This window comes from Macrobrachium rosenbergii, chromosome 48 (genome assembly GCF_040412425.1).
Source record: "Macrobrachium rosenbergii isolate ZJJX-2024 chromosome 48, ASM4041242v1, whole genome shotgun sequence".
Taxonomy (NCBI): Eukaryota; Metazoa; Arthropoda; class Malacostraca; order Decapoda; family Palaemonidae; genus Macrobrachium; species Macrobrachium rosenbergii.
Window position 1 is genome coordinate 26,193,975 of NC_089788.1, and position 13,547 is coordinate 26,207,521.

The 13,547-nt window shown below is 44.0% G+C and overlaps 1 protein-coding gene across 3 annotated transcripts in view; it reads left to right on the forward strand.

Moving 5' to 3' along the window:
* The window catches only part of ebi (transducin beta like ebi), a 75,940-nt gene that overhangs the window by 16,848 nt on the left and 45,545 nt on the right, over positions 1 to 13,547 (forward strand). For all 3 annotated transcript variants that reach the window (XM_067091447.1, XM_067091448.1, XM_067091449.1), the window contains exon 2: positions 2,408 to 2,473. In XM_067091447.1, the coding sequence (XP_066947548.1) occupies positions 2,416 to 2,473 (58 nt within the window). In that variant the 5' untranslated portion in view covers positions 2,408 to 2,415. The remainder of the gene's footprint in view (positions 1 to 2,407; positions 2,474 to 13,547) is intronic.

The following is a 13,547-nucleotide window of genomic DNA, read 5'->3' on the forward strand; positions in this document are numbered from 1 at the left end:
ATGTATACTTTAAAGTATCATCCTACATCAAATATACCTTAAATTATTATCCTATTACTGTATTAATCTTTGGAATTATATTAATATAATTTCAAAGTTATCTGAAACATTAGTACCCTTAGAAATATATACATACGTACTTCTAAGCCTTCCAGCCAAAGCAGAGAGAAAGAGAGTTACCACTTCGACTTATATTCAGCAAGGCTGGCTGGGGCAAAAGAAAGAAAGAGAGAGAGAGAGAGTGAGTTTCTCTTTAGTCTCTCTGACAACAACAAGAATTTGTTTGTCCTTTGTTTTCCAAAGATGTAATATCTTTACCTTTACTCCACGTTTGTAAAACACTATGAACACACACACACACACACACACACACACACACACACACACACACACACACACACACACACACACACACACACACACACACACACACACACACACACACACACACACACACACACACACACACACACACACACACACACACACACACACACACACACACACACACACACACACACACACACAATCAGTGTCTTTTCCTGAGAGAGAAAAAGAGAGAGAGAATAGCGGCTTACGATATCAAAAGATTGAAATCTTTGTGCTTCTGAGGGCAACACTCCTTCCCCCACGACCAATATGTCAAACTGTCAAGTAAATTGATATTTACCCTCCCCCCTCCTTTCTCAAGCCAAGGATAAAAAAGACTGGAAATCACTATTTGTTTGTTTAAAATGTTAAAAAATGCACTACACAAATGCTTGGAATATATTATTATTAATCTTAATATATGAAAATTAGTACTTATTAGGTAAATTATTTATGATACAGAAACATGCGTACATATTACATAAGAAAAATTCTCTCATCTGAATAAGAGAGAGCGAGAGAGAGAATTAATATTTTTATTTAATGTTATTTAATCTTATTAAACTTAATACTATTTGAAAATTAGTACGTACTGTAAATCATTATTTTATCATAAAATGTACCCTCTAAAAATAGTTATACTATCATCCTGAAACACATATATCATTTTAAGATAGTTTCAATATTACTTCAATATAATTTTAATATTTCAGTAGTATCAATTCTGAGCATCTATCTTTGTTTTAATGAGGTCGGAGTCAGCCCTGAATGGAGGGGAGAAAACCAGTTTCTCTCTTCTTTGAGTTACGTATTATATATTTGATCTTAAAGTATTATTAATATTATTATTATTATTATTAATCTTAATAATATTTGAAAATTAGTAAATACAGTAAACCCCCCGTATTCGCGTTCTCACGATTCGCGGACTCGCGTATTCGTGGATTTCTCTGTGGAAGGTATCTACCCATTACTCACGGAAAATTCACCCATTTGCAGTATTTTTCACTGAGAAATGTTCACTGATTACTGTATTTTCATATTTTTCATGACTGAATGCAATTTTTGTTATAAAACTATTAAAATACTCAGGTATAAGCATTTTTACAGGGTTTTTCCTGTGTTTAAACTATCAAAATAGGCAGTTCTAAGTGTTTTTAGAGGGGTTTTAAGTATTTGTAGATTTTAGCTATTCACGGGGTGTGTGGTACGCATCCCCCGCAAATACGGGGGGGTTTACTGTCATTTTTTTTATCATAAAAAAAATGTATTTAGTCATAAAAATAACATCAAAGTACACTAATTAGTGAATATTTCCCAACGAAAAAGTCCGCGAATTGCCAAATTTTCCGTGAATAATTTATAGGTACGTTCCACAGAAAATCTCGCGAATCAGTGAGTCTGCGAATCATGAGAATGCAAATATGTGGGGTTTACTGTATATATATGTATATAATTTTTTTAGTGTCTTATTATTATATACAGTAGTAGCTTAGCAGGACCATGAAGTCACATTTCTTGATTCTCCTAAGATTTTCATGAAGGATTTTTGTTAATTTATGCATAAAAATTGGTGCAAGGTTATGTTTAAAGAAGCTGGACATTTCTGTGGCAAGAGACCAAAGGAACAGGTGAAAAGTAAAAGGCAGAAAGCAGTACAGGAAGTGAACTAGGAATCATATTTATTCTGAATTTTAATATATCTTTTTAGTGAGTACATATGGAAACGAGAGTATAAATGTATTTATTGTGTGAGTGTGTTCCAGTATGAGAGCATATGCCTTTGTGCAGTTTTTAATTTTATTTTCATTCATTCATCATCACACCGAATGACCTATTTGGTCCCAGTACTAGGCCTCTGGCCTAGACCTAGTGTTTCATCCAAATCCTTCGGGCCAGCCCTATGAGAGCTGATAGTCACCTTAGTGGTCTGGTGAAACTGTTTTAATAATAATAATGATAATAATACAGGTAATGCAATTATTATGTATGCTAAATCTGCCTTATTTATATTGTATTTTTATTTTCTCTTTCATAGGATTCATTATGAGTTTTACAAGTGACGAGGTCAACTTCCTGGTATACAGGTATCTGCAAGAATCAGGTAAGAATTTTCACTTTTTTCTTCTAGTTGACCTTACGGTCTTCGTAGCTACATTGAACGTGAAATACAGTGATCATACTTGAATACAGACCGTGATTTTTAATATCGGTATGCCACCCTTCATGCCAGTTTGTTCCCACAAAAATACAAACCATCACTTTTTTGTAGGTGGGTATTCCCTGGTGTGAGCTGGAAACATTTGTTGAAGCTTGGTAACATGGTGGCAAGCGGGTGAATGGTAGGGCACTGGCTACTCACATCTTGGTAACCCGTCACTTTTTCTTAGTATTTGAGTCGAGACATCTCCATTTTCTGTGAGGTCACTCTTCTTTCACTGGGTAGTGAAGCTGGGCATTGTATCTTAATTATGTTTTGTGAGTGTTTAGTATATTGGTGATACTAGAATAACCATTTTGATTACTTTTCATTTCTCGAGTGGCAACCTGTATCATGGACTTTGGGTTCCCATGTTATGAAGCATTCATACTGATTTCTTTTTACTTTAGGATTAATTTATTTTTTTTAGTGTTAGAGAAACAAACTGGTAATAAGTGATCATCTTTAGAGAAACAGTCAAAATTTCATCTCCTATGCCCTTCCTGTACAGTCACACCTTATTCTTGGCAGCTGGCACTGAACTCATGGCAACTGGCTCCGAGTATGTATAGCCAGTCTGCAGGCGCTTGGGGATCGGTGCTGGACATTCAGAGACTGTCTGATGCATGTCGCTTGGGCGAGTACACTCGGAGTTCTTTTTGGGCATCTAGATGACGATGAGGAGCGTTTCTTGTTTGATGGGCGCCTGGGCACCAAATACTGGTGCTCCGCTGAAAAGTAATCCAGACTGTGATAGGCACTACAACCTGGTTGAGGATTGAGAGAAGGATCTCTTGTCCGTTTCAACGGAATAGGAGAAGCTTGTTGCCTCTACGTCTTTTCAGGAGACGGGACACGCTGAGAAAACGCCTAGAACGCCTAATGTCGGGGCTCTCCAAGTCCAAAGACAACTGGTGGACACTAGCAGAGACGACCTTCCAATGGCAGTCTGAGGGTCTTCCACTACGCAAACTGTGAGCAACAGGTTCTATCGAGGGGTTAACTGCCCATGGGCAAACCCCACCAACCTCCTTTGGACCTTCAGTAAATCTTCTCCCTTCCATCTAGAGCCACTGGACACTTGAAAGTTGCTGGGTGCTTTCGAGCACTGGAAGAGTGTTTTGGTGCCAACCACTGATGCTCCACAACTGGAAGTTTAGGAGGCAAGCTCTGTGGACTTCCAAACCGGAATCCTTAAACCAGAATCTGTATTACTAGAGAACTAAAGCACATCCGTTTGGATGCCTTTTCAATGGTTGCCTGCCGAAGCCTGGTACCAGACAACAGGCTCAACTGAGGGGGCCAACTACCCGGGGGGAAAACCCCCTCAGACTCCCTTGGACGGCCAGTATGTCTCCTCCCAGTTCACCCTTGGACCGCTAGTATGTTTCCTCCCAGGTTCAGGGGAGCATGACAGTGACATAAGTCTAGGAGATCCGACGGGCCAAATAACCACTTCCTCCCCTACACCTCTGGCAAGACGCCTTTTCAGTGGCTGGCTGTCGCAACCTGGAAATGTACAACAGGTTCGACTGAGGGGACAATTAACCGGGGATTTCCATCAGCCTCCATTAGACTCTCGGTATGTCTCCTCCCAGGTTCAGGGGAGTATGACAGTGACATAGGTCTAGGAGAACCGACAGGCCATCACAAGGTTACTTTTTTTAACCCAGACACAAGATTGGCAAAGGCATGGGAAGGAAGCGAGGAAGTCAGGTGCAGGAGAAGATGAGAGGGCTAGTAGCAGGGGAGAAAAATTTGTGGGGATAGTTGGCGCCAGACGATCAGGAGCTGGTGCCTTGTTCTTAGTGCTCCCAGGTTGTAGATGGTGCCAGGTGAGCTATTAGCTCAGGTAGGTAGTGAGCGCTCCTAGGCTCTCGACGCCAATTCTTGGCTGTCAAGAAAGTTTATTTATCCAAAAGTCCATCGCCAAAATAAGTAATTTTAAGTATGTAACTTACCCAGTAGTTACAGTGCTATTGTTTCAAACCGAATGGCAGCTAGAATTCAAAATTTGCGCCAGGAAGACATAAAACAATATGGTGGCTCGGAGATACCCCCTCTGCCCACTGGTGGAGGACTGAGGAACTACTTTAACACAAAACTACAGTCGTTTCTGCCGGGTTATGCTGTTCACACTTGTTTGCAGCAGCTGTTAGAATTCAGGATTATTTTGTTATTGGAATTTGGTGATGTACTTAGTGTTTTGTCTTCAAGAATTAATTAGGACAAGCAGTTACATCTTTTCCAGCTTGTGTTATTTTAGCTACCCTCTTTTCTTTGCAGTATGTCAGACTTGAGCTCAGGTAAGAATAGGGCAATTAGAGTTTGCAGCAAAGGGTGCAAAAGTAGGTTAGCTAAAGAAATTTATGATGAACATACTGCTTGCGCTACTTGTAGGCGTCAGGACTGTAACCCGGATTTAACATAAGATGAATGTAGAGATTGGGATGAAGGGAAGTAGATAATCAGGATCATGAACTTTGCATTTCTCCCGTTAACACCCCTCCTATTAATCAACCTGTTCCTTCACCTGATTTCCCTTCACCTGAAACCAATGCCTTGACCAGCCTCGAAGCCCGTATGAACATGAAATTCTTGTTAATGCTTCAAGCTGTTTAGAAAAGTTAAGTATATCTTAGTTTAACCAGACCACTGAGCTGATTAACAGCTCTCCTAGGGCTGGCCCGAAGGATTAGATTTATTTTTACGTGGCTAAGAACCAAATTGGTTACCTAGCAACGAGACCTACAGCTTATTGTGGAATCCGAACCACATTATAGCGAGAAATTAATTTCTATCACCAGAAACAAATTCCTCTTGTTCTTCACTGGCTGGTCGGAGATTCGAACTCACGACCAAAAGAGTGGTAGTTGAGAACGGAACCCGCTCACCCAGCGAGGAACTAAGATGTTGAGAAGTTGGGATCAAAATCCTTGGAGGATAAAGTGACAAATGTTAGTGTTTGTGGAGTGGAGGAGGTGGATCAAAATCCTTGGAGGATAAAGTGACAAATGTTAGTGTTTGTGAAGTGGAGGAGGTGGCTATTCGGCCTGTTTGTGCTCCTAGGCAAAGGTCCTTGCTAGACTCCCCATCCCCCAGGAGGAAGCGTACTGGAGGCCCAAGGGAGGCAAGCCAGGTCTGCTCCCGGGTAGTCGCCCCCTCAGGCAGATCTGATGTTGACTCCCAGACCGCTAAGGAGCGCCATTGCTATAGACATCCCATGGCTCCCTCGCCACGTTTAGGAAAGGCGTCTCCAGAGAGGAGTTTGCAAACCTTTCGAGTTCGGGAGAGTCTTCGCCCAGCGCCCATGGTCTCCTTTGGGCAAGTCTCGACCACTTAAAAGGTCTCGCGGTGTCTTGCCTGAAGCAGTACCTAAGAAGCGAACGTTTATTCATGCTTCTCCTTCCCCTGGTTGTAGCTGGTGGGAGGCTCCGGAGGTTTTTTCACCTTCCCAAGACGGTGAGAGAGCACAGGCCCTGGCTTCAAGGCGCCAATTATCCTCTGCTAAGAAGAGTAAGACGATTTTGCTCGATGTGTAGGCGCAAAAGCAGTTGTTCCGACTGGATGATGGAGTAGTGCGTGAGTGCCAATATCAGGAGAAGCGCACTCTTGAGTCCACAACTCCGACTCGTTTGTTGGCGCCAACTCGCCTCTTGTCTGCCAGATGCTCGACTTTCTCCAACTCGGATTTCCGAGCAGGAAGTTCAGGACCTCTCGACGAATGTCATTCAGGCGAAGTTGGATAAGATTTTGGGTTTTGTGCAACCCACTCAAAACAAGACTCACTCTCTGGTTGTCATTTCCCCCTACACATTCGGAGGGAGAAGCAGACGAAGAAGGCAATGAGGAAATAGAACAGGAGAGTCACAATTCCACCGCCTTCAAGAAACTTTTTGAAATTCTTTGTTGAGAGGTTTCCGGATTTTTTCTCTCATGTAGTGCCTTCCTCTCCGGACTCTTCTCTTTCGAGGGACTGGAAGAAGAATGCTTCGCAACTTGCAAAGATTTTGTCTTTTTCGGCACGGAAAGCACTAAAATGAATTGATGCTTGGCTCCTTAAGAAGATGGAGCAGGGCAAGACTATCTTCTGTTTTCCTCCTTCCAGACTGATATCTTGGAGACAACTCTGCAATGAGACCGGCGAAGCCTTCTCTTTGGGAGTTTCTGCCTCCTCCCAGGGAGACTTCTTGGGGCTTATCGATGCTTCGTGACGTTCAGCTTTTAATTCGGCGAAGGTTATGTTTTCCATGCTTGAACTGGATCACCTTTTGAAGCACATCTTTCGTATTTTTGAGGTGGTCAAGTTTTTTGGACTGGTCTATTGGAGCGGTGGGCCATAAGATTTCTGCATGTTCTTCTTTAGATGAGGAGACATTTATGGATTTATCGGAAGCCCTTAATGTTTTAGATCAAGGAGTTATTGACGTTGCTTCAGGACTGACTGCTATGTTTTCCTTAGGCATTCTTAAAAAGAGAGAATTATGGTGTTCTTTCCTTACGAAGGAAGTGCAAGTATTCAGAAGTCGGCATTGTTGTTTGCACCTCTTAATAAGAACTTGTTTTCAGAGCAGCTGTTGGTGGAGATTTCTTCGGCTCTTCAGAAGAAATCTATGCAGGATTTACTGGCTCAATCCTCCAAAAGACCAAGAGAGGCTTCTGTTGCTTCGCCAGGTGTACGCTTGATTTTGTTGTCGTCTTCTGCATCTTCATCTTTGCCTGGAATGCCCTTTCAAGGTAGGGGAAGTTATAGAGGATTGGCAAATTCTAGAGGAAGAACAAGGGTCCCTCTTAGATCAATTAATGCTAAGTTCACATATTCACGTATCAAGTCACGCATGCGCACGCACAGCCGGAATATGTGAAACTTGTGCATATGCGAGAAAATAAGCCCCGCCCAACTGGATACATGTCATGGGACGATGTGCGTGATGCATGCGTATTATAGTGCGCCACAAATGTACGCACTGCGTAAGGGTGACGTGACGCTTACCGACAAGTGGTGGCGCAGGCAGAAGTAGTGCGCGGCAGAGCACGTAACACCAATGTACGTATACCGTATGTGTTACGTTCTGCGTAACTGAGTTACGCAAACGTCACGTTGGCCCCACGTACTGCGGGGGTTAAACCCCCAGCTATATAAGGGCCGGCAGTTGCACGTGTGGCTAGTCAATGCCGTAACACCACAGCATCAAGACATACTACCAACCTGCTGAAGCAACATGGACAACATAGCTGAAATGCGTCAACTTATAGCTATAGCAAGAAGGGATAGAACAGAAATGTTGCCATATGTCATTGAATATGTGCACGTCATGCTATTGCTGGAGATTGCAATGATTGCTGCAAAGCACACACTGCAGAAAAAAAGGCGGCCAAGGAGGGTGTGGCCGTGGCCGTACCTTCAGAAAAGGATGGAGCAAGGTCATTATGACAACCTGATGGAGGAGTTGTCAACTGAAGCCCCAGACCTGTACAGAAATTTTACCCGGATTGACAAGGACCTCTTCAATGAAATTGTTGAACGAGTCACCCTACATTCAGAAGAAAGTGACATTCGGAGGAAACCCATTGAGCCAGGCCTACATGTTGCTATCACCCTATGCTTCCTCGCTACAGGTGATTCATGCAAGAGTCTGCAATACTCGTTCTGGGTAGCCCACAACACCATTAATCACTTCGTACCAGAGACCTGTAGGGCCATTGTTGCTGCCTTCAGGGATGAGGAACTGCAGGTGCCACAAACACCTGAAGCGTGGCAGGAGGTTGCACGGGGTTTTGAGGAACGGTGGAACTTCCCGCACGTAATTGGAGCTATAGATGGCAAACACATTAGGCTCCGTAACCCTCCCAAAAGCGGTAGGCATTACTTCAACTACAAGAAGTTCTACTCCATGGTATTACTTGCAGTTGCTAATGCTTCATACAAGTTCCTATATGTTGACGTGAATACCATTGGGTCAGAGTCAGACAGTGGTGTATTTGCCCAGACCCGACTGGCAGAAATGCTGTTGCAAGAGGAAGCAAATCTTCCCCAACCTGATGCCCTGCCAGGTCAACCTAATGGATCTCCTGTACCGTACTTCCTAGTTGGCGATGATGCCTTCCCCCTGAGGAATTACCTTATGAAGCCCTACCCCAAAAGAGGACTTAGCAAGGAGGAACGGATTTACAACTACAGGTTAAGTAGGGCACGCAGGACTGTGGAGAACGCCTTTGGGATTCTGGCAAATAGATTCTGAGTATTCCACACTGCAATATGCCTGAAGCCTGACCATATAGAGCCATTAGTGATGTCCGCATGTGTTCTGCACAATATGATGATAAGAAGAAATGCACGCAGACAAGGAGATCAGGAGCACCCCGTCACACATGCTGTCATCCCTGGTAGCTGAAGAAGTGACCCGTCCTTAGGAGCAGCCCTTCCAACCGTGACCGGCAACACTGCAACGAGGGATGCAAAGGAACAGCGTAACATGCTGCAGGAATACTTTTCATCAGCTGAAGGCTCCGTGCACTGGCAGGAGAACATGATTTAGTTACTTTCCTGCATACCTGATTGTTGTAATTACTTAAGTGTCTGTTCTTGCATTTATTTTGGACTTATTTAAAATTCAATAATGAATTAATTCAGGATTATTTTGCCCTCTGTATTTGTGTACTTCTGTTTGCTTTAGTTGATTTAATAAAAGATTGTTCAAATCCATGATATATTCTCATCAATACTTGGCAATTGGGAAGAGGATAGAGTGGGACATGACATTGCAAATGTATATTTAATCAATATGAAACAAACATACATATAAATAAAAGAAAGAAGATGTAGTTATTTTGCCCTTTTTAATAATTTCTTAACATGGATTCTGTTCTGATATGATAATTCTGTCATTTTTGAAAGTACCTTCTCTTAACATTGTTTCTATTCTGATATGATAATTCTATCATTTTTGAAAGTACCTTCTCTTAACATTTTCTATTCTGATGTGATAATTCTATGTTTTGAAAGTACCTGCTCTTAGCATTTACATTGTTGATATTCTGATATGAAAATTCTATCTTTTTGAAACTACCTTCTCTCCGATATTTGTGATGTTCTATATGACTTGCTAATATTTGGTCTGTTGTCATTTTGCTTCTGTGCACATATGTTACATAAAGTATTTTGAACTTATTTCAAAGTCAGTAATGCATACTGAAATGTTAGTGTATTCAGGTTCATTTTGCCTTCTTTATTTGTGTACTTGTATTTTAGCTACTTCATTGAATACATGATATTTGAACAGAGGATAGAGCTAAACATGATATTGCAAAAGATATTTATTTAATATAAAACAAAAACACATATAAATATAAGCATAAGAAAATACAACAAATAAGGTAATTTTGTAAATTATTTAAAAAAGTCGTGTCATTCGACAGGTTGTTGAGTTCCTTTGGTGTCGATGTCACCAACTGTGCTTGCAGGAGCGCCAGCTGCTGTGCAGTGAGTGACTGCTGCTGCTGCGGTGCCAACAGGCTGGCAGGAACTGCAGGTTCCTGACACACTGCTGTCACTGCCATGGTGTGGGTCATCATGGCCCTCGATGGCACTGGAGCCGTCTTTGGTGGCACGGATGTACCTGTGGATGGCACCGAGCACCTCCATTTTCAGATTGAGACTCAGCTGCTCTGACACCTGCGCGCACTCGTCCTCGACCTCTTGAAAAAACGTCCTCCAGTAGAGGAGGCGGGGGTTACGAGGAGCTGGGCGAACATTGGTCAGCATATCGTCCCGGAGGGCCTGTGCCTTCGTGAAGGCGACGTTGAAGAGCTGGGAAACTTGGTTTTTCCGAGCCTTGGTGCTCGCTGGCTCAGCAACTGGAGAGGGCAAGGGCATCAGTGTCAGGGCAGGAGAAGAAACAGGATCAGCAGGCAGGTCCAGAGCTTGGGCCGGGAGGGCGGCAGCAGCACAGGTAGCCTGTAAAAAGAGAAGGAACATATATGAGAAAATGGTATAAAATGTACACTGAATGCATGGAAACTATGTAATAACGTTATATTCAGTAATAATTATGCATGGAAACATTAAAACAGACATACCTTCGGAAGTCCCAACTCCTTTGGCTTCCTTTGACGCACAATGTGCGGCTTCAGGAAGTGGAAAATGTTGAGAATCCATTGCTCCTGGTCCGTCAGCCGTCTGCCCGTCCCTTGGCCACTCTTCTCTGCCGTGAGCTGCCCAAAACGACTCCTGAGGGACGTAAACCACGTCCTCAGTTCATGGGAGGAACAAGTGACTGGCCCTTCTCTTTGAAGGCCCTCCAAACCTTGGCCTTGTCCTTGTAGGCTGTGAGGCCCTTGTTGTAAATGTACTCGGCCTCGTTCTCCAGCCACTCGCCAACAAACCTCTCGTTTTCTTCCGAGAGGATCACTGATGGGTTTTTCTTCCGGCCCTGACCTGTAGGGCCATCTCCTTCAGGAGTGCCTTTGGTGTTGTCATAGGCATCCCCCTCGTGGGCATTGTTGTCGGTGCCAGCAGCGGGGTCGCTCTCGTAAACGAGGGCAAGCTCCTCTTCCTCCTCTTCTAGCTCGCTCTCCGTCACGAGCTCGTCGGCCTCAAGCTGCAGCACCACAGCATCATTGCCTGAAGGGGAACCATCAGCTTCTGAAGGCTTTGCGTAGGGGGCAACTCCAGCTGCCAGGGCTCCTGGAGTTCTCAGGGCCCCCTTCCTGGTCCTCTTCAACATGGGTCCTTTCGGCGTCTTGGCTGCAGTGGACGACGACGACAGAGGCGCTGACAGAGAGAGCAACAGGATGCTGTCCGGAGAAGCACTGACCCGGAAGCATGCCGCTTGCCCCTTTTATCCCAGTTCAAAGCGTTGCCACATCTCCGTGGTTGCGGGCGATGCGGCAGCGTTGCCGTGTCTACTCCCACGTCATGCTGACAGCCACGCGGTGCGGGGCAGGAACCCTGGGGCAGCGTGGGACCACAGGTAAGGGCTTAGCGGCTGCGCGGTCAGCCTGCGGTTGGCGCCACGCTGTGCGGGTCGGGCCACGCTACCTGACAGTTGACCTGGCCACCCACACAGGGTTTTGAGCAGGTCAAAAGGTTCGTGCCCCCCCGGCGCACGCCTGGGTGGTCTGTAATGGTCGCGCCGCATGCTGGCGCACTTACACAGTACATACGGTACATTTACGTTGTATTTACGTTGTGTTTACATACTTTCTGACTCCACCCCGTGCGTGGCCATGCGTGCCTTGATACGTGAATGTGTGAACTTAGCATAAGAAAGTTCCCCAGTCTGCCAACAAAAAGTGAGAAGCGCATCCTCTGTGCACCAGTGGGAGCAAGACTTCTACAGTTTTGGAGGTGTTGGAAAGAGATAGGAGCAGAGAGTAAGGGTTGTGGAGAGACTGAGAAGGGGCTACCGTATTCCTTTTGTGGTTCAGCCCTCCTTTTCAAGAGTACCAATAGCTTTGACGGCATACTTAGGTGATTCAAAGAAATACATGGCGCTTTGCGAGGAGGTGTCAGCCCTCTTAGACAAGAGAGTTGTAGAAGCAGTAGAAGATCAGAGCTGTCTGGGCTTCTCCAATTGCCTGTTTTTAGTTCCCAAAGCTTCACGGGGTTGGAGACCCGTGTTGGATATCAGCGCTTTAAACAAGTTTGTATAACAGACAAAATTCTGAATGGAGACCAACAACACGGTTCTATCATCCATCAGACAGGAAGATTGGATGGTAATGGTGGATATGCAAGATGCATATTTCCATGTCCCGATCCACCAAGTCTCGGAAGCACCTATGTTTTGTATTCGGGAACCAAGTTTTCCAGTTTCGGGCTCTCTGTTTCGGCCTTTCGACAGTACCTCAAGTTTTTACCAGGATCCTAACTCCATTTTCGAAATGGCTTCATCAACAGGGGATTAGGATATCTCTTTATCTCGACGACTGGCTTCTTCGGTCGGGAACTCTGGCGAAGTGCACAGAGGATCTTCAAGTGACTTTAAGATTAGCAGAGGAGTTGGGTCTTCTAATCAGCCATCAGAAGTCGTGTTTGATCCCTTCTCAGAAGACAGTATATTTGGGAATTCAGATAGATGCAGTGAGTTTTCGGGCTTCTCCGTCGGCTCAGAGAGTTGATTCTTGCCTTCAAAAAGTTTTGAAATTTCTTACTCTCAGAACTTGCTCTGCGAACAAATGGATGAGCCTTCTGAAGACGTTGTCGTCCGTAGAGATGTTCGTGGATCTGGGGCGCCTCCACATGAGAACATTACAATTTTATCTAAAAGCAAAGTGGCGGAGGAAGGAATTCCCAGACTCCTTCGTTTTCAAGGTTTCCGAAGAAATCAAGAAGGATCTATTTTGGTGGCTGTCAAGAGAAAGATTGATGGAAGGAAAGTCTCTAGCTCTGCTGAGCCCCAACCTAACATTCTTTTCAGATGCATCCGACCAGGGATGGGGTGCGGTTCTAGGGGACACAGAGACGTCGGGAGTTTGGAGCAAAAGCCAATAGAAGTGGCATATCAATATGAAAGAATTGGTAGCTGTTCATCTAGGGTTGACAAAATTTGCAGAACAGATCAGAGGGAAGGTGGTAGTACAGTCATACCTCGAACTTACGCGAGGTTAGGTTCCGGAGCCCCTCGTGCAAGGTGAATTTTCGCGTAAGTTTGGCATGGTCTTTAAAAATGCTAATAAATGTTTATTTCCTGAGTTTAAGTACTAAATATGACCCTAATCATGCTCCCAAAGTATTAAGCTAACTTTTAAATGAACTAAAGTTAGTGTAATTTTATTTAAAATTTAGCTTATTACCCTTAAAAAAGGAATACAGTAAATGGCTGACATAAAAATTGAGTGCTGCACAGTTTCATAATAGCGCATTTACAGTAGGTGCGTACGTATACTAATGTTACCCCTAATTCATGGGATGCCGTTTTCTTTGTCACTTAGAGTAAAAGCAGTTTTCTTTGCGTCACTAGGCAAAACGTCATGT